At 40.7% G+C, this 21,693-nt stretch overlaps 1 protein-coding gene and 1 pseudogene across 6 annotated transcripts; one reads left to right on the forward strand and one right to left on the reverse strand.

The window, feature by feature from the left end:
• The first annotated feature begins 1,699 nt into the window (after positions 1 to 1,699).
• TPBG (trophoblast glycoprotein) lies at positions 1,700 to 5,531 on the forward strand. Of its 6 annotated transcripts, none has more exons than XM_058734560.1 (2): positions 1,700 to 2,158; positions 3,244 to 5,531. In XM_058734560.1, the coding sequence occupies exon 2, from the start codon at positions 3,583 to 3,585 to the stop codon at positions 4,840 to 4,842; it is 1,260 nt and encodes a 419-aa protein (XP_058590543.1). In that variant the 5' UTR covers positions 1,700 to 2,158; positions 3,244 to 3,582; the 3' UTR covers positions 4,843 to 5,531. The 6 variants fall into 6 exon arrangements, with proteins under 6 accessions (XP_058590543.1, XP_058590544.1, XP_058590540.1 ...); XM_058734561.1 differs by lacking the exon at positions 1,700 to 2,158 and adding an exon at positions 2,389 to 2,484; XM_058734557.1 differs by lacking the exon at positions 1,700 to 2,158 and adding an exon at positions 2,412 to 2,524.
• Positions 4,923 to 21,693, reverse strand: part of LOC131515436 (proto-oncogene serine/threonine-protein kinase mos-like) — a 55,689-nt pseudogene continuing 38,918 nt past the window's right edge.

The raw sequence follows: 21,693 nt of genomic DNA on the forward strand, positions 1-21,693 counted from the left end.
TTTTTATTTTTTTATTTGTGAATGCTGGCATTTCTACTTTAAGGAGACCATAAACCATTCATCCTTGTACTCCTATCATTAGCATATTTACAGATATATAGTGGTTGCACAATAAATCACGAGAGGGAGAATAATTAAGGAGAGCACAATAATAAAGGCAATTTTGCTAAGTGTGTTACATACATTATCTCAATTCTAATGGAAATGCCTTAAAGTTTTCTTAGTGGTCATATTTTACAGATTAAGGAACAGAGGTATACAAAAGTCACACAGTAAATGGAGGAGCTAGAAATGACCCCAAGTTTCTGGGTCCTGATTCAGCAGCCATAACCAAGTGCCAGCTGCAGGGAGGAAAAGAGAGAAAAGAAGGGGAAAAAGAACCAGGGGCGAGGCTTTGATTTTGCCTAAGTGTAGCTGAGCAGGCCTACACAAAGTCTTTAACCTTGCTAGAGGTGGAATGTGGGATATGTAGGAGAGGCAGATAAATCTGGGCCTTGTCCCCATATCCACCACGCATTAGAACAAGTTACATAATTTATTTTTGCCTCAATTTTCTTGTCCGTACAACTGGAGTAAGAATACCTGAGTACTGACACGATGAATAAAGGAGATAATTTCTGTAAAGTGATCAGCACAGGGCTTGGCCAGTGAAAGAACACTAAGTCAATGCTAGTTATTCTTGGCCCAGAACCCCAGTTTTTTCATTTAAAAAACCCCCCAAAACAGAATAACAACATCAATAAAAAGACAGCGATATGAATAATATCAATATTGCCAAGCTGATTTGAGGATCAGATGAGAAATGTATATTATCTCTCTAAATTCTAAAGGGCTTCTCTTTCTCCTCAACAGAGTACTTGCTCTTCAGATCAGAATCAGAATCAATGTCATGCCAGAACATTATTACAATGTTTCCCCTGAGTAATTCATTTTGTTTTAAAAATTATCATACAGTAAAATCAACTCTTTTCGGTATATAAAGTTTTATGAATTTTAAACCATGTACAGATTCGTGTAACCACCACCACAGTCCAGATACAGAACATGACTCTAGCTTTTGAGATTCTTTTTTCAAAGTATTTCACATTCTTGTTGCAAAACAGTTTTAAAAAGAAGAAAAAAAAAGAATTTAGATGACTGTGAAGATACGAATTAACAAGACTGGATTTTTGTACAAATCACTGCAGTCTCCAACACCTCTAGGCCTTGTCTGGGCCATTTTTGCTGTTGACTCTGCAGACTGTTTCCACCAAAGTAATCAGGAATCAGCTTGAGAATTGGGGCATTTCCTCCGGCTAAAGGCACATGTCACAGGCCCAAACTTCAGCATTCCCTATTTGTTCCTTTTTATATTATCTTCCAGATCTTAATTTTTCCCAACTATTTCCTCTAATTGCCATTTTCTCTCTAAAATGAAGAAGCCTGGAATACCAGCACCTTCTCATCCCTTCAGGACAATTATTGGACAGAGTTATTCAGAGAGAAACGCTGGACCCCTCAGGACCCTAAACCTCTGGGATATAACAGATTCTCCAGGTAACAATCTATCCCTTTTCCATCCTCTCCACCTCCCCAGCCTGCCAGGCACTCCCACGGAGGACAGACATCTGGACCAAACTTCCGTCCTCCAAGGGCCGCCCACGTCCCATCCCCCATCTCGTGGGCTCTCCCATCTTAAGGGACTTGCACTGACACACCGCTGCCACATCCGCTTTCTGGGTGACTCAAGTCATTGCTATTTGCCTTTTCTTTCTAGCATGCTTTGGCTGCTGTTTTCTTCCCTCTGCTTTTAATTTGGGGAGGAGAAAAGCTAATGAACCAAGAACGAATCTCCTCTCCACGAATCCTTTTCCCCCTTAAAGTTGGCTCTCAAGTTCCGTAACTATCCTAGAAGTGCGGGGGCGGGACAGGTGGGGATGCATTAATTACACCTAAACCTTAAATTGGCATGTAACGTTATCACTCGGGTGGGAAGACTTTCTGAAGCTCCCTTGCAGCTTGCTGGGCATTTTGCTGCTGCCGCTGTACATTTTCTGCTCATTTCTTAATGCTGCTGCTTCGTGTGCTTCTGTCACCCCTAAATCTATCTCTACGGCCCAAGATGCCCAAATCAGGGTGAATTCCACGAGATTCACCAGCGGTTTTCTTCCTGTCCAAGGTAAATACATTATGCAAAATGAGGAACCACCAAAGGATGCAAGCTAAGGGGGAGAGAAAGGGATTCCCTCACCTTTCCTGGCACATCCCTCGTTAATTTCCACCGGAAGGAGGCGCGCGGCCCAGATCCCCCCCAGTCTCCTTTCTTAAATCCCCCAACCGAGGGCTGCAAAGGTTGGCGCCGCGGCGGGAGAAGTCCCTCTAGCAGGCCTGGCTCTCCCCCGCCCCCAGGGTTGGTTTTTCCCAGCTGCGGAGGTTGGGCCAGGGGCAGGGGTGCGAGGCGAGTCGGCGCCCGCTGCGCGGAGCCGGGAAGTCGCCGCGACTCCGGTGAGACTCAGAGTTGTCTCCGGAGGTGACGGGCGCGGAGGTGAGCGGTGGGGAGCAAGCGGCGACGGCGAAAACGCGGAGGCTGCGCCGTGGCTCCTTACCATCTTTTGAAGGGATAGTAGCATAGGTCCAGGGTCCCACCGCCGCTTTGTTCGCAGCCTCTCCCTAAGGTACTCTTTGGAGATGACTTGAACCCCCTCTGGGATCCGAGGGTCTGGCTGGGGCGGGGGGGGGGGGGGCGGGGAGCGACAGCTGTTATGTCCTCCATTTCCTGCTAATCCGGGAAGGTACCAAAAGAGATGAAAAGACTCCTGTAACCTGAAACTTCCCTCCGTTCCAAACCTGGACCGGGAGGTGAGGTTCGGGCGGGGGCGGAGACCCCGGAAGGCGGGTCGCCAGCCGAGGCGGTGGGGGACGGAGCTAGGAGAGAGTGAGAAGTTTGGTCAGGAAGACGCTGGGGATTAAGAAGTTAGACTTGGGGGACGAATCTGATCGGGAAAGAGGAGGGCGGGGGGCTGGAAGAGTGTATATATAGTGTGGGCCTGGGCAGAAGGAAGACTTTACGCTCGGTGTCTCGGGACGCGCGCCCCTCTCCCGGGGAAAGATGTGCGTGGGAGTGGGGGAGGCGAAGCCTGGACGGTGTTTCGGAGGGAGGTCCTGGGGACCGAGTGGGGACGACTTGGCTTGGGGAGTCCGGCTCCCGCACTCGGGGAGCTGCGGCCGCCGCCGCTCCTCACGCTTCTCTCCCGCCTGTCCCAGGTCCTGAAGCGGATCGAGCGCGAGGCGCCAACAAAAGAGGCTAGAGGGTGCCACCCGGGGGCGGCGGCAGGAAGAGGAGCGGGAGGAAGAGCGCGGAGCTGAACGTCCCGAGCCTCCGTGCGTACTTTTTGGAGGGAAGGGGCGGGGGAATCGGCCCCGGGAGGGGGACGCCGGGTGACGAGGGGTTTAGCCAAGTTCCGGCTGCGGCGTCCCTCCTCTGCTCCCACGAGAGGAAAGTTTTCTCCAGACGCTTCCGGCCGGCCGGCGCCCTCCGGACCAGCTCCCGAGCCTTCGGAGCGGGCGCCGTCCCAGCCCAGCTCCGGGGAAAGCCGCGCCGCGATGCCTGGGGGGTGCTCCCGGGGCCCCGCCGCCGGAGACGGGCGGCTGCGGCTGGCGCGGCTGGCGCTGGTCCTCCTGGGCTGGGTCTCTTCGTCCTCTCTCACTTCCTCGGCGCCCTCCACCTCCTCCGCGTCGTTCCTGGCCTCCGCGGTGTCCGCCCAGCCCCCGCTGCCGGGCCAATGCCCCCAGCTTTGCGAGTGCTCCGAGGCGGCGCGCACTGTCAAGTGCGTTAACCGCAACCTGACCGAGGTGCCCGCGGACCTGCCCCCCTACGTGCGCAACCTCTTCCTCACCGGCAATCAGCTGGCCGTGCTCCCCGCCGGCGCCTTCGCCCGCCGGCCGCCGCTGGCGGAGCTGGCCGCGCTCAACCTCAGCGGCAGCCGCCTGCAGGAGGTGCGCGCCAGCGCCTTCGAGCATCTGCCCAGCCTGCGGCAGCTCGACCTCAGCCACAACCCGCTGGCCCACCTCAGCCCCTTCACCTTCTCGGGCAGCAACGCCAGCTTCTCGGCCCCCAGCCCCCTGGTGGAACTGATGCTGAACCACATCGTGCCCCCTGAGGACTACCGGCAGAACCGGAGCTTCGAGGGTATGGTGGCGGCGTCCCTTCGCGCCGGCCATGCGCTTCGCGGGCTCCAGCGCCTCGAACTGGCCAGCAACCACTTCCTCTTCTTGCCTCGGGACGTACTGGCCCACCTACCCGGCCTCAGGCACCTGGACCTGCGCAACAACTCGCTGGTGAGCCTAACTTACGTGTCCTTCCGCAACCTGACACACCTACAAAGCCTCCACCTGGAAGACAACGCCCTCAAGGTCCTTCACAACGGCACCCTGGCGGAGTTGCAGAGCCTGCCCCACGTCAGGGTCTTCCTGGACAACAATCCCTGGGTCTGTGACTGTCACATGGTGGACATGGTGGCCTGGCTCAAGGAGACAGAGGTAGTGCAGGGCAAAGCCAGGCTCGCCTGTGCATTCCCGGAAAAAATGAGGAATCGGGCCCTTTTGGAACTCAACAGTTCCCACCTGGAGTGTGACCCTATCCTCCCTCCATCCCTGCAGACTTCTTATGTCTTTCTAGGTATTGTTTTAGCCCTGATAGGTGCCATTTTCTTACTGGTTTTGTACTTGAACCGCAAGGGGATAAAAAAGTGGATGCATAACATCAGAGATGCCTGCAGGGATCACATGGAAGGGTATCACTACAGATATGAAATCAACGCGGACCCTAGGTTAACAAACCTCAGTTCTAATTCGGATGTCTGAGAAACATTCGAGGACAGCTATGCATGAGATGTAGACTTAAGCTTTATTCTGTCCTAAGCTTGCTCCACTTCCACTCTCCACTATGGACACCACTGACCTTGACTGAAAGCAGTGAAGGGAATTTGCTCCCTTGTCATGTGAAGTTTCTTGGTGTGTCCTGTTAATGTAAGACGATGAAAAGCTGTGCGTAGTGTTTTATCCTCTTCCTTTTCTTGGAACTCAACTCGTGTGGACGGATTTTCAAGTTTCAGCATGAACATGGACTCCCGGCTGTCTGTTTCTCTTAGTACAGTTCGAGGGGTAGCCAGTGTACCCGTAACACGGATAGCATTCAACAAGAGCTGCCTCAACTTTTTTGAGAAAAATACTTTATTCATAAATATCAGTTTTATTCTCATGTACATAAATTGTGGAGAAAATAAATGCATTCCATAGACTGCCTGCAGATCTTAGCAAGCTCTTCAAAGTTAACTCCATAGTACACAGGAGCACCTGCATCCGAGAGCATGCTTACATTTTACTGTTCTACTTATTACAGAGAATAACTTGCAACTTCAGATAACTTCTTTGGCAAAGCAAATTACTTTTTTGGTTGCAGTTTATATGAAACTGAAGTTTTTTAATAAACTGCATTGAAATCCAACAGACTAAATTGTTAAGAAAAACTTCAATAAAGATTCTTAAAAGAACTACAGTTGTGTTCAGGTTTGCTATTTGAAATAAAAAGGAGTAGGAGTAATGTCTTCTATAAATAGATTTTGGGAATAGTTTTGAGATGGTGGATCCATTCAGGATTTAAACAGAGTTGAATATTCATGTGATAGACATCTCATGGTCCCAAAGTTAATGCTATTCATGAAGCAATTTTGTAAGAGTGTTATAAAGTTGGTAAGGTAAGAGGGAAGAGTTCTGCATCTTAAACAGCTCACAGTTTGGAGCTTTTTCTAGACTACGTTGTTAGAATGGAACAAAATTATTTGCTTAATAAAACTTTCTATATGAAATTGTTCTGTGGGTTTTTAGAGCAGACCAGGAAACATCTAATGCAAATAAATGTTTCCAAATGAAGTGTCTTAAAGAAACAGAATATCCTAAAATAAAAGACTTAAAAATGTAAATTAAAAAACATTTCCTAAGATCATAATGTAAATTGGAACTTAGATTTTCTTGAGAATATTTTTAAAAAAACATTTAAAATGGAATATACATGGTCAATAGTTTATCAGAGATCCTGCTTGTATGTTTAGAAAACTGTCATGATAGGCTATGAATTTGAGGCAATAACCACAGATAAATGTCTATGTCCATAAACAAGTGTCTCAACTAATCATAGGTTATGTTCAGTTCAGTATTTAAGAATTTGGGGATATTCCGATTTTGCCTAAGCTCTACATACACCTTTGTGAAGAATAAATCACATTTAAGAGTAAATGAAAGCAATTGGTTAATCAATTGACACTCTCAATAATAGACAAGATTTTCTTTTGCTCAGTTTGTTATGAGCCAATTAAACTTAAAAGTAAATTCCATTAATCTCCAAGCTATTATATACAGTGACTTAAATTTAGTTATTACTTTACATACAGTGTAGGTAAACTTGTATCAGTAAGTCTCAGGGCCTTCTTTCTCTTTAAATTGATTATGTTTTACAGTGTATTATATTTGAAATAAAATTTCCATTTCCATATTTTTATAAATGAAATTGGAATGTAGAACTTTAGGTTCTAGTGGTCTTTGCCTATTTCTTCTCTGAGTTAAGCTGAGAAGTTTTCAAAATAGGGCTAAAGATTTATGAATCTGTTCCTTGTTTAGACTCTAGTTGGAATATGAAGTTTTAACTATATTAACTTTCATAAGGCTCATTTTATGAAATATTACAGTATTTATTACTTACAGGTTCTATTTCAGATCCTATAACTAATCACCCGAGAAAAGGTTAAATATACGGTACTAAATATTCCATTAAACATTTTAAGTGTTCACCAGGAATTCATAAACTGGCTGGCTGCCATTATTTCCTAGGAATGATGAAGATATTAGCCTGCCAAAAATAGTGAAAGCATCTAATAAATAAGGGCACACACACCATGTTAGAAGTAGACTACTGATGGACTTTCACTGGGAAGTCTGCTGCTACTGTGGAAAACAAATTGTAATACTTATAGTCTATTTAGAAGAATTATTTAGTCCTCATATAATAACCTGTTAAAAACTGAGCTATATCTAAGATCCAGGGAAGCAGTAAATTCATTAGTTTTTCTCATCTACTCACTGAAGCAAGATCTGGAATAAAGTGAAGCTGTTTTCACTTTAGGTGGATGGCTTTTTTGAAGTTAACGATTTCTTGCTTCTTTTTCATCCCCTTGTTTCTTCCTTTGTGTGAACTTCCCAATTTGCTACTGCTCCCTTTTCTGTCACATCACTCCTTGCTATTCTCCAATACGTGGCAATAGAACATTCTTCTGACAAAAAATATTACTCTTTGGAAACAATTGCTATTGTGCAGTCATAATACTCGAAGTCTATAACTTCTAAGGTAGTCTGAGATAAATCCAATATGTATAAGTGAATAGAAAAATGAAATAAAAGTATCATCACTTTATTTAAGCGTACTTGTTTTAAAAGCTGATCTTTAGTACCATTATGCATTACTAATCCTAGAAACCTGTAAGTGATCCATTTAAAAGAAACTATTTTGGCTGGTATTATATTTTATTACTCAGCTTGAAACAAAGCTGTTTCAGCAAAACCATCCTTCATTTATCCTTTACAAGTTTCTTTTGAAGGAAGTTAGAAAATACTTAAAAATTTAAGCACTTGATAAATTCCTCAATTTAAAAAGCTATTAAAATGTCCAATACATTTCTATTTAAAGTGCAAGATTTTAGGATAATACACCATTTGACCCTGAATTGGAGCCGCCTCCTTTCAATGTAATCATTCAGTTTGATACATTAATATGTGTATACATCATCAGTTTTGCTGCCTGGTGTGATTCGATGGTGACCTGTAAGGCACATTTGTACCTTATGGCTGAAGGATTTTTCCCACAAAACCAGGAGAATTTGAAGCATAGTCAATAAAAAATTTTAAGGAAAAGGAGCTACATAAATTGATACTATCAATAATAGACAAGATTTTCTTTCTTTCTTTTTTTTCCCAGAAGTGAGGAAAGGCTTGGTTGAAATAAATGAGCAAATCACAAATGGTAAATCCTTTAAATTATCTTGATTGGCAGAAAATTTGGATTATGCTCAATATTTAATTAGAAATAACATACCTTTGTTCTCTGTCTTTCAACATAAATTAGATGTTAGAAAAAAAGAAAGAAGGAAGGAAGGTCCAAATGAACTGTGATTGTTTCCTTATGGATTCCGTTTTACTCTGTCCCTTTTGGCTAATAATGTTCCAATATGGGCTTACCTTCTTGAGGACATTCCAGCCTTTGCAGCTCTAGGTTGGAGTTTTTTCGTATCATTTCTGCTTTCCACTTAAGTTTTTCTCCAAAGAGTACACTAAAAGAGACAACCATGAGGATGTGCAAGGTTAAAAACAATTTGGCACGTGCTTTCTTCTTGCTCCCAAATCCGTTTAGTCATCCAGCCTTCATAGAGCAGCACCATAAAGTGAAGACTGACATTTTTTAGATGAGATTCAGGTTTCACTTTTATATTTGTGTATTTTTCACAGTAAAGGAGAGGGAAGAGAGGAAATTATATTTCTAGATAATAAATGAAAAATACCTTGAGAATGCCTTTTTAAAATCTTTCAGTAATATTGCAGTGCTGCATTAGAAATAATTAAGAAAACATATTCTGTATTGTCAGGTGATCCTGTCTTCTTTTAGCTGGAGAAAAACAGCTCCTCGAGGATGTTTTGTACAGTTCTTATCCTTACCCATTCTTATCCGTTCTTATCCTTACAAATGATTCAGAAACTCAAGCTGGCTTCATTTGTTTTTTATCTTGAAACATGGTCATGGTTAAAAAAAATCTAGAGTTTAAAAAATATTTAATTTGTGTTGATGCAATTTTGACAAGAGTAAGAACTCCTAGTATTTCAAAATGGGAGGAGTTTTAGATGTGTGAAGCCCAATTTCCTATTCTATAAATGAAGAAACTAATAATTGTGATATATCATTATGTTATATATTGACAACTAGGATTAGATATCAGGGTTCCTGACTCCCCTTCTAATATTCTTTTTGTTACATGATGGCATTACTAATTACCTACCTTTAGACCTTTGGAATTCCCATGTTTAACATAAAAAGGCAATTGCTATGAATTTGTCTCATTGTTTTTGCTTTGCACTTATTAAATATGTTTTGGTTTGGTCTAAATTTCACTTCCACTGTGTTAAAAATTACTATGTTTCAGGCCCCTGAATATGCCTTAAATACATTTTGAGATAATTTTTTCACAGGAATCTTATTACTTTTAAAACTCCTTGAGTCTATGATAGGAAATATTTTGGAAATGTAATAGTGGTGTTTCTTTTGAAAAGAAAAATAAAACTGGAAAGCTGTGCTAGCTTGTGTAATTCTATCTTAAAAAATGAGTTAGCTCAGCTGGTGAGAACACTAAACAAATGAGACCAAGTTCATGACCATGGAGACAGTCCGTTTTGCATGCTCAGGTCTGTGCCTGTTCCAGGTGCATGCTGCAACCCTTCCTTTGAGGGCCTGGACCTAAAGGGACTCTAAATCAATGCAAATTTGTGTCACCCAGGACAACCAGTGGACTGATGGGCCAAACCCCGGCAGCTGTACTGCTGCTGTGTTAGTTTACCGTCTTTACCTACGCAGGACCAAACATGACCGTCCCCATGCCCTTGCTGTAGTATGTATGCCACAGATCACAAAAGGTTTCTCGTTTATGTGACCTTTAAGAAAAATCTCTCATGAGTGCCTTTTACTACATCACAAGGGAAATGGGTTTGCTTTGCTATTTGAAATGAAAATGTGGTTTAAGATTCAGGATCACGATTACTATATCACAAACTTGTATGTGGATGTTTATAAAAAACAAACGTAGTTTATGTTTAGCTGACATTTTATGATGGTAGGGTTTATTTGTGATTCACAATTTAAGGTCATGAATGTAAGGGTACAGTTGTTTTTAAGGGAGTAGAGTCTTAAAATATGACTATAATACTTTGTGTGAAAAGTAAATATTTAAAATAATATGTTTTAAAAATCCTGAGGATGTTATCAACATAGGCTTTTTAAATAAATTGAATTTGATAGATTTCCCTACTTCTCTACACCTAGAATCCCTATTTCTACTCCTGTATCTTCTCCCAAGGAAAACTATGATACACAACATTTCAAGGTGACTGTTTGCACACAGGAGAATTGGACTGACTGAAACATTAGGTGGGTCAATTTACAAATATACATTTCTCTGTATGAAACAGTTTCTCCAAGTTTTATAATACAGTTAGTGAACTGTTTTCAAAGAGGACTATCTTTCACTTGGACACATTCTGCCACTATTCTTATAGACCACGGCAAACACGTAGGTATTAAACATTTAAAAATGCTTCAATATTGAGATAAACTGCCTTCTGTTTATATCACATGGTATCTTGTCTTTTCACTTACAATGTTGTGAACATTCCCTGGTATCATTGAAAACAATTTTATATCTGGTTTTAAAGTACACAGTAAGTCACATATTTTACACATATACGATACTTGTTGCAATTTTAAGTAATGTTCTAATGAGCATTGTTGTACCTGCCTGTGTTTCTACATCTTTCATTTTTCCCTTAAAATAGATCTTTGAAGGAAAATTACTGCATCAGAAGGTATAATGTCTTTTTTCTAACTTTTAAAAATATTTTTGATGTCTATTTAAATTAGGAATATTAATCATAGACCAGCAGAGTTCATTATATATTTTAAATCTCACATCAAACTTTTTACAGGATGTTGAATGGTCTGTGAATAGGATTTTGAACAGAAAGAAACCTTAAGTGGCTAGTTAACTTGTCACTGTTTTTAATCCACAAATGTCTACTTTTTGTTAAAATAACAAAATTAGGGAATAGCTAAGCAAGCCCATTATCCAGTTAAAAGTGTGTGTGTGTGTGTGTGTGTGTGTATGAGTATGAGTGTGTGCACTACAAGGGTGGGAGAGGCTGTGTGGGATATGGAGGAACATCTGGAAAATTAACTTAGCTAGTTACATGCTAGCAAGCAATTTCAAGACAAACCTATATCTTTGCCTGAATTCTAATCTTTTTAGATAATTTGTGTGTGCGTACTTAGAATTAATTTAGATTCCATGCACGTGATTTAATTGTCCTAATCTTACTGTTAATTTGCTTTAAAATTTCAGTGAAGTCCTGTGAATCATTTATTTAGTTCATTCAATAAATATTTATTAAATGTTTTCTATCTACCAAACACTATTGATGCATTGGATTGAAGAAAATAGTTTTGGATTGATAAAACAGTTTATGATGTAAAATTGTTTCTGATCCAGAAGAGGATAAGTATGATAGCAGCTAACATTTTATTGAGTGTTGAGTATGAATCAGACAGTAGGCAAAACCTTTCACATGTAAGATTTTATTTCTTCTCATTTAGGAAGGACTTGAGGCTTAGGAGAGGTGAATTACCCACGGGAACTAAGTAGCAAGAATCAGATGTGGATATTCATTCATTCATTCATTCGTGTCTGTTTCCAAGGCCCATGGCCTGAACCCTTGAACTTTAGGACCAATAAGATGTGAATAACTATATTATAGGGTAGAACACGACAAAGCACTTCCAGAGAGTCAAACGGTATGGTACAGGGTTCAAAGCAGGAAGATAGTTTGTCTGGTTGAGACACTCAGAAAAGGGTTTATGGAAGAACTAACTTTTAAGATGGTCTTGAAGAAGGGGCAAATAGAGATGGGGGGTGGAAAAGGAAACTCAAGACAGAGGGAACAGCATAAGCAAATAGAATGGAGGCAATTAAAGACTTAGTGTGTTCTGGCAACAATAACATTTGAAGGATTATGTTTATAACGAGTATCGTGGAGAGTGAACCTCCACAGAAGGACAAGTCTGTATCTATGATAAATAGTTTCTATTTAGTTCAGTGGACAGTGGGAGAGCTATTGGAGGTCTATGAGCAGAAGAGTGATACCCACAACCGTGGTTTTCCTTCAGAGGGTAAGAAAGCACCTTCTCCTCAAATTAGTTTGAATATCAGGAGTGATGATAACACATGCATCAAGCAAGTATGAAAAGGTTTATAACTCCCATAATGGGATTTTCTGGGAGAATAGGGCTTGGCTTTCTTTTCACTGTGATTAGGGGGTGGGGCCAGAGTGAGGGTTCTAGGTTTTTGTGGTTTTAACTACCCACCAGATGCCAAGGATGAAACTCATAGTATTTTTATGGGCTTGCCCAGATGTGGGGCAAAAAGTGGGAAGGGAAGGTATGGGGCTTGAAAGTTGTCAGTACTCAGACATCACAAATGGAGGTGGACTCAGTTATAATTCATTACTGATGTTTGAAGACTGAAATGTGCTATGTGTCAGTTAGTTGATTTTGAACTTATGAAGTAAGCCATTATGACTCTATGAGGCTTAGAGCATGTGGCCATTGAAGTTTCATTGAGGTTTCACTGGATATCTTGTTCAAGAGTCCATGGTGTGTATTTTGAGAAGATTAAGTACATGCTTTGGTGACCATCAGTAATGTCTAGAACTCCAAAAGGGATAAGATGAAGCCTTTTATTTTGGCTTTAGAATAGACAGACATGTATGACCTTGATTTTTATTTTGGGTATCTGAGGCAAGAAATTCCCATAGTTTTTTAACCCAAAGAAGTTAACCTTGGATAAGGGATTGTTATTGACATTGGTCAGACTAAGTGGCCAGATAATTGGTAGTGTCCCAAGATTCTGTAAAAACAGGCACACTGGACCAGTTTTTGGTTAAGCATCTTCTATTGCTAAGATGATTGCATGAAGTTTGGCCAATTCTGTGGACCCTTGAGTCTTGCCCTTAATCAAGTTTGTCCTGCCTAAAGGATGGATAACAGCAGCTTACTGGAGGGCTCCATCACATGTTATGGTGACCTCACCATAGATAAAAAAAAGGTGATTTCACCATAGGTAAAATAAATGAAATCCCTTTTTGATTATTCAGTTCATCCTGAGTAATTAAACACAAACACACTTTCTCTAGGTGGCCAGTGGGTCTGGGAGAGGGGTGACTTCTTCTAAGCACCATTATATCTGGCAAGGGACTAAGGACAGGGGAAATCAATTTATCCTACAGGTGGGATATTCTAGAAAGCCAAGATTTGGCTTTATCTTGTAAGTACCATTTCCATTTTAATAAGGGGGCCTCTGTGACTGTGCCCAGTCTACTGGGTGCTGCCTCAGTGATCCAAGGCATAAGGAACAGCTGGGTGTGGAGAGTCCTGAACTGAGGGCATCTGTTTCCAGAAAGGCCCCATATGCACCTACCCGTTGATATTCAAGTGGTGTGTAACATGGAGTTAAGATGGGCAGCTTCTTATGTGAGAGACTCAAGGGCAACTTTTGGCTATCATAAGTGGCTCAGAGACTCTAGAAGGCATGAGAGGAGGTTGCTAAAGCCTCTAATTAATGCTGGAGAGCATTAGTGGGAGTACCTATTATAATATACTTTTGTTGTTGGTACCTATTATAATATACTTTTGTTGCAAAAGGCAAGCCAATTTGCAAGTAACAGCATAAATGAACTGAAGTAAAATTTTTGGAAACCAAAAAGTTTGAAAAGGTATTGGGTCAGTGATTATTTTCTGAGTGTCAGGGATGGAGCCACCCTTGACTGACAACATAATTCCTAGGAATTTAACTGAGGCACTTTTTGTAATGCAATGATCCATCCCTCTTGGTGAGCTCCTTTGTGAGTATTTGTACGTCTTGAATGAATGTGTCACATGAATCTCAGAAGAATAGGATGTCGTCAGTGTAATATCATACCTGTGTTCCTGGAGGAAGGTGGATGTGATGAAGATCTTGCTTACAGAGACCATGGGAGAGCAGGGCTCTTGAGATACCCCATGGACAGCCAGGGAAAAGTCTTATAACCCATCCAAGGTGAAGGCAAATTGTGGCTGAGAGGCTGTTGAAACAGAAACCTAATAGTTTGCCAAATGTATAATAGCAAAGTATTTTCCAGTTGTTGATTGGACAGAGTCAGAAATTTTAATAATATTGAGTACAAGGGTCTTAATTGTTGGTATGATGGCATTAAGGTTGTAATAATCCACTGTTAGTACCATTAATTTTTTATCAGGTTTGAGCATTGTCCAAATTGGGCAAATAAGAGGAAGGCAGAAGGCATAATGGCTCCTTCCTTTTGTAGGTCTTATTTGGTGGGTCATAATTCCTATAGGTCTTGTTTTAATCTAAACTGGGCTGTATTAACTAACTATATTAGTTGTTGGGGAAAGGTCCATGAAATCCCATTGTGTTAGACAAATTGTAAGTGCCCAAAACTCACTTTCATTTCAGCTTATTACTTGTTGGGTTAAAGCATACATGTTCACCATGGGATATTTTAGGTCAGTGGGCCCTATGACTATGGAAAATTTAGGAAAGACGGTAGTTCTGGTGGTGAAGGTGAGGCATCCCTATTTGTTGGTAACTCCTCTAAGATCATAGGGAGTGCCTTGTTTAAATTTATTGGGATCTCCAACTATAAATGTAAGGTGGACACCAATATTGATTAAAGTCATGAAGGCCAATGGGGGCATCTTAGCTGATGTTAAAATTAATTTAGAATCTATGTTGTAGAGGCACAAAAGCCAATCTGTGTACTGTTTCATAAGTTATTTTAGTATATTTTAGATTTATAATTGGGTCAAATTGACAAACACTATTTCAGTTTCTAATTCCTCTTCCTGTATCCAAGTCAGCCCTACCTCCACTTGGTGGTTACTGGATATACTTTGGGGGATTCTCTTTACTCTGTTCATATTTGTAAGTTTCTTCTTATAGAGAGTCCCCGCTCAGTATTGTCAGGGTTAGGAACCTCTACCATAGTGATTGTTGCTTTCTAGGGTTTAGGGAGTCTGGGTTTAAGTCAGTTTTGAAATAACTCTTTGGCAGGCTGATAAATCTGTGTACTCAATAGAATCCAGATTATCTGTCAGTCCGTTTTAAAGTTATCCAATAGGGTGATGGAATTCTCTGTTCCTTAAGGAGGCTGCTTTTCATAATGTTCAGTGCCTTATGGGTGTGCCATGTGTATTTTTCTTAATAGCCTAATGATCAAGATCTTTTTGGTGACAGAATCATGGATGGCAATAGAACCAGAGATACTTTAGGCAAAGGGTCCTAGTGAACCATCTGCTTTTAGGAACATGGAGTCTGGCATGCCTCACACAATTGGCCACATGATGGGCTTGTATATTGCATACAGGATCAGTCTTTCCTCTGAGTACTCTAGAGTGGGGTATATACAATCAATGGTCACAGGGTAAGAGCTGTCCCCTGAGCCTAGTGTAGGTCATAGCTTATGCTAGAATTGGGAAATAACTCTGTGAGACATACTTGTCTGGGCCAAGACACATGACTTAGGGGCACTTTAAGGAGATCTGCGACCCCTCACACACCCCGCCAACCCCATAATCCTGTACCTAAACTCCAATTATTGAAACTTCCAATTTAAGTTAAATCTATAAAAAGAAGCTGTAGACTTGGCAGATGCAGCACTGCCACAGCACAACCCAAAGCACAAGTCTGACAACAGGCAGCAGCATGTTTCCAAGTACATGCTTCCCAACTTGCATCAGAGCCAGTGAGCAAGCCAAGAGCAAGAGAAGAAATACTCGCTTCAAAGGTGGTCATGTGGTCACTGCTTGCTGTTCCAATTGTTTTTGGTTGCCCCATGAAGGCTGGGATCAAACTCCCTATAAAATTGGTTTAGATTTTAAGATTGATGACACCACCACCCCCCGTCCCGTCCCCCCCCCCCCCCCGCCCCTCAAGAGTATGAACAGGTTTATAACTTACATAGTGGGACTTCCTGGAGAGAAGAGACATCCAAGTCTCTTAGAATGGCCTAAGCAGAGAATGTCTCTGATTTTTATTGCAATGAGGGGGTGGGGCCAAGGTATGGGTTCCCAGGGTTTCTTTGGTTTGAACTCTTTCTCCACCATACCAAGGAGAGGAGCGCTGGGGCCTTCTTATTGGTTTATCCAGATGTGGGGCAAGAAAGTAAGAGTGAGAAGTGGGGCTTGAAATTGTTAGAGGTCAAAAGTTAAAAAAAAAAAAATGGAGTCTTTTTACTACCCTTTTGCTCCAGGAAGAATAATCTGACAGTATGAAAGGAGAGAGAGGAGACAAGTGATGATTTCAGTAGTTAGGTAAAATGGTCCTTTATACTGGCTTTTCACTCAGATTTTTAAAAAGAAAATTTAAAAGTTTCCCTGGTCAAATCTAAAGATGCTGCTGCTGTTGAGCAGGTCAGTTCTTAGGGCCAGTTTTTCTGACCTCTGAAAGAATAAATGGAGAGTGACTCTGTGTAACAGTCAGAGCATTCCATAATCTATCCCTTCTTTTTCTGTTCCATCTTTTTTTTTTAAGGACCCCCCCCCCCAACTGTTCCATCTTTGACAGATGTTCTAATGAGAATGAATTCACCAGAGAGATTGCTTGAACAAATCTGCAATCTTAATAATTTAATGCTGGCTAATCAAATTAAACTTTGGGTGGTATTATGTTCCCTAATGGTCCTTAGAGCAAATTGGTCACATATAGCTAGGGTAGTTTTAAATTACGTTTATACTACATACTCTAGAGACATTTTGTATTATTTAAGGAAGTGATTCTTATTTAATAAGTGACATATTTCATAATTCATTATGTAATATTAATATGCCCCAGGTACCATTCTAAGTGCTATATTAATATTAAATCATTTTGTCCTTTTAATGGGACATATGGGACAATGTGATATAGATGAGGAAAGTGAGGCACATTGGAGGTTAAACAACCTGCTTAAATTCATACAACTAGTAAGTGGGACGGCTAGGATATGAACCCCAGGTCTTAAAGTTTAAATCTGGCTCTAGAGTCCACATTCAACCACTGTGCTATATTGTTTCTCACAGGTAGCATGCTAACCACAATGCTTTATATTCTTAGAGAAATTAAGAATAAAACAGGTTTCTTTATAACAAGGATGGTATATGGGATTTTGGGGTAAGTGAACCAAATGATTTAATTTCAATTTCAAAATCTTTAGTTTTTTAATTTTTTGATGTTAAACCATAAACACAAAATCACTACATTACAGTGGTATTTACTGTATGTGAAAAATGGTAATAATATAAGGTCCTGAATAAGATACTGTATATGGAAAAGAGCACCAATTAATTTCATTTGAAAAACTAAAATTAAAAAAAAATCACAGCTTATAAAAGAGTAGTGTAACTATTTTACTTTCAATATCTACATGGGTTCAAGGATTTCCTTTGTGACTTAAAATTTTTTTTTAATGTTTATTTATTTTTGAGAGAGAAAGACAGAGAGAGAGAGAGAGAGAGAGAGAGAGAGAGAGAGGTGGGGGGCAGAGAGAGAAGGAGACACAGAATCTGAAGGAGGCTCCAGGTTCTGAGCTGTCAGCACAGAGCCTGACGCAGGGCTCGAACTCACGGACTGGACTGTGAGATCATGACCTGAGCCGGAGTCAGGTGCTCAACTGACTGAGCCACCCAGGCGCCCCTTAAAATTTTTATTTAATGTTTATTCATTTTTTTTTTTTTTTGAGAGAGACAGAGCACGAGCAGGGGAGGGGCAGAGAGAGAGGGAGCCACAGAATCTGAAGCAGGCTCCAGGCTCTGAGCTTCAGCACTGAGCCAGATGCAGGGTTTGAACTCATGAGCTGCGAAATCATGACCTGAGCCTAAGTTGGACTCTTAACCAACTGAACCACCCAGGGGCCCCTCCTTCGTGACTTTAAATGATCAGTTTTATGCGATCCTTTGGCTGCCATCAATTTTTGAGAAGTGCTTTCCACAAAGTGAAACTTCGTTTTGAACAATTTGAACCAGATATATCAGACATTTCAAGCCTTTTCTTGAATGTTTTGACCTTAGTTATCTGATCTGAGTTCTGCATTTCCATTTGAATCAGATGGTTGTGAAATTCTCCCTGCTAGAGTTCAGAATAATTTCTCATGTCTTTTAACTTAATCTTGGCTGGACAATTGCCTTCTGGGGGGGAGAAGCTGAGAACAAGTGCTCCTGCCCTTCCTGTCTGCCAGGGTGGTAATCCTAGTGTCTGTAGAAAGGCGTTGCTTTAGGGATTCCTCTGCTACCTATGTTAACTGCAATAAGGATATTTTTCAACAACTTACATCTTTATTTACAAGCTAACTTACTATTTTAACTGACTTCATTGGTCATATTAGCAAAATCACTGCTCAGTCTAAAGAAATAACTGTTTCAATTATCTTGACTTTTAGGATAAAATACAAAATGCATTTTTAGATTGACTTGACTTTTCTTCCCCTCCACTTGACTGTTTTGCTTGTGCAGGTCACCATAATTTTAGTCTGAGGATCTTTGGTAAAAGATGTAGCAGTACAAATAAAAAGCAAAGAACAATTAAGTCAGATTTTTCCATGTATCTCATCTACCCCTTGGTTAGAGGTTAGTTGCTTTGGCATTGGGAAGGCCTGACTTAATTCTTTCAGTTCTGAGGTAGAAAAAAATGGCATTTTACTAAACATAATCAGCAATGTTGATGTTTAGGATATCTGACAATTTGTTAATGTCCTTTGTTTTGCTTGAGAAACTAGAGATACAGCCAGTTTCATCAACAGCAGTCAGTGCAGACAGTATATGGTACTACTTGACTAGATGGAACTAGTTTTGGCCAATCTTCAAGTTGAGTTGAGTTCCAAGCTGGATTGAGGCTGGACTCAAGAGGACCCTCCTACTGGCAATGACTCCATAACCAGCTTCAAAGACTCTGACAAGTAAAATAGTCTCCAGGAGAGACCAAGTGCATTAATTTGGATTAAGTTCTGCCGTGAGTGGCAGAAAACTCAGTGGAAGCAAATTTATTTCTCTTAAAAAATTGAAGATTTAAAGTTCAGAAGTGCTGGGGCACCTGAATGGCTCAGTTGGTTGAGTGTCTGACTTCAGCCCAGGTCATGATACCGTACTTTGTGGGTTTGGGTCCCTCATCGGGCTCTGTGCTGACAGCTCAGAGCCTGGAGCGTGCTTCAGATTCTGTGTCTCCTTCTATCTATGCCCCTCCCCCATTCTATCTCTCTATCTCCCCAAAATAAATAAACATTAAAAAAATTATTAAAGTTCAGAAGTGCTATGGCAGCCTTTCTCTATGAAGTCCTCAGCAACTCAGGATGCTTCTAGCTCATTGGTCCTCCATTTCTAGTGGGCAAACCTTTTGGTCTCAGTTGGCTTGACTCTGGGACCCCATTAGGATGAGCCCTTGGGAGCCATATTTCATCCACCCAGTAGCAAGTGGACCGGTCTTGAGAAAATAGCACTTTTTCCAGGATTTTTTTTTTTTTTTTTTTTGTCAATGGAGTAAGATCAACCCCTCTGTATTTTTGTTTCTGACTTTTCCCCATGTAGTTTGCTTACTGAAAAGCAAAGTTTATGTTAATTGCCAATATGGTGAAAGCCCTGTTTCCTTTTGGGTTCTTTTCCCCTGGAGCTAAAGTGAATCATCTGTGGTTCAAATTAGTGAGGTTTTCAGTTCAGGAAATATTTATTCAAGACCTTCTAAGGGTCAAGGACTATGCTGGAGGATATGAAGAATAAAATATGAAGAATATAGAGTCCATGTGTTCTCATAGTTGAAATTAGACAAGCACACAAATCATTATAATACAAAGTAAAATGTGAATATAAAAGATACACGGTGTTGTGTGAAAACAAAGGAGAGATAACTTTTACTGGATGACTTGGAGAAGGCTTAATGGAGTAAATGTCATTAGATCTGGGCTTTGGAGAACTAGAGGCAATTGTTGGTTGCTTACATAATACCCATCACTTCCCTTGATCCTCTGCCTGGACAGTATAGTCCACTTCCCATGTTGGAGCCTGAAAATGTACATGTTAACATTTCCACCTTCTTTGAAACTAGAGAATGACATAATTCCTTTCAATTAGCAACTTAGCAGAGGTCTGGGAAGAGTTTTCCATATGAGGCATATGAGAGGAACTCCCTTCCCTATTCCTTTTTACATAGATATATGAGGTGTGACATGTGTGGAGCAGTGGCAGCTATCTTGTGACTATTTGAAAACAAACATGAAGACAATGGCCAACATGAAGATAGCGAAGTAGTTGTTGCTATGTAAGGTAATAAATGTCTGTATTATTTAAGGCACAGTTGAGTATTCTGTTACAGGAGACTATGAGCCTCCTAACTGACAGAGTAGGATTTTTCCTGGCAGTTTGGGGTATGGTAGGGGGTTGGGGAGTGGTGAAGTGGTATTGGAGAAAGAATATGCCAATCAACAGGAACAGTGTGAAGATAAATATGAAATTTAAAAACTCAGATTATATAGGGAAATAGCAAATGGTTTGGTTTAGTTGGAGAAAAGAGAGGATGGCAAATAATGAGACTCACCTGGTAAGATAGTTTGAAGACTTTGTAAGCTGAACTTAGGGTTTAGAATTTATTCAGTAGGAAATAGTAACAGTTGAAGGTCTGTGAGGGGAACTATAATCAAAACTATGTTTCTTGTTTGAAGAATCTATCTCCATATGTGTGTGTGTGTGTTCATTTTATATATATATATACATATATATATATATATGGCTACACGTTTTATATATATGTATATATATAATGTGGCTACACTTGCCTCCTTTTGAATTTTCTTCATCCTATCATCAAGAATATATAATGTACAAAGTCAAAAAGAGGGGACGGACTGTTCTACATTGTATACCACTGCTGGTTAAACTTTACATAACCGCTTAACATGTTTAATTACAAGAGGCAGTTCCCTCTGATTAACTCTCATTTAAGCATCTCTAGATTTAAAATATTTGATATTATGGACAGTTGGCAGATGAGAAGAACCCTAATCAGAAATGTACATTATATTTTAATATGCAATTATCTTGTAGTTTTATCCAGAGTTGAGACAATTTTTTGTTCTTTTTAAAATAAAAGGTATTATGGGCGCATGGGTGGCGCAGTCGGTTAAGCGTCCGACTTCAGCCAGGTCACGATCTCGCGGTCCGTGAGTTCGAGCCCCGCGTCAGGCTCTGGGCTGATGGCTCGGAGCCTGGAGCCTGTTTCCGATTCTGTGTCTCCCTCTCTCTCTGCCCCTCCCCCGTTCATGCTCTGTCTCTCTCTGTCCCAAAAATAAATAAAAAACGTTTAAAAATAAAATAAAATAAAATAAAAGGTATTTTATTACAAAATAATAAATTCTTTATTATTAAATATTCAGGAAATTCAGAAAATTGGGAATAAGAAATAAATCAATAAACCCTCAGTCCACTATTGTCCTTTAAGCTTTTTTCCCCCCTAAAACTTTTTTTAAAGGCTTGAAGATGATGCATTATATATTTAAATTTAGGTTGAAAATATGTAACTGGCACATATAAGTGAACAAAATAAACCTGATTTCATGATTTGACAGTAAAATGTTATGTCACAACTCTCAATTATCATTTTTTTTTTTAATTTTTTTTTTCAACGTTTTTTATTTATTTTTGGACAGAGAGAGACAGAGCATGAACGGGGGAGGGGCAGAGAGAGAGGGAGACACAGAATCGGAAACAGGCTCCAGGCTCCGAGCCATCAGCCCAGAGCCTGACGCGGGGCTCGAACTCACGGACCGCGAGATCGTGAC

This window comes from Neofelis nebulosa, chromosome 6 (genome assembly GCF_028018385.1).
Source record: "Neofelis nebulosa isolate mNeoNeb1 chromosome 6, mNeoNeb1.pri, whole genome shotgun sequence".
Lineage (NCBI taxonomy): Eukaryota > Metazoa > Chordata > Mammalia > Carnivora > Felidae > Neofelis > Neofelis nebulosa.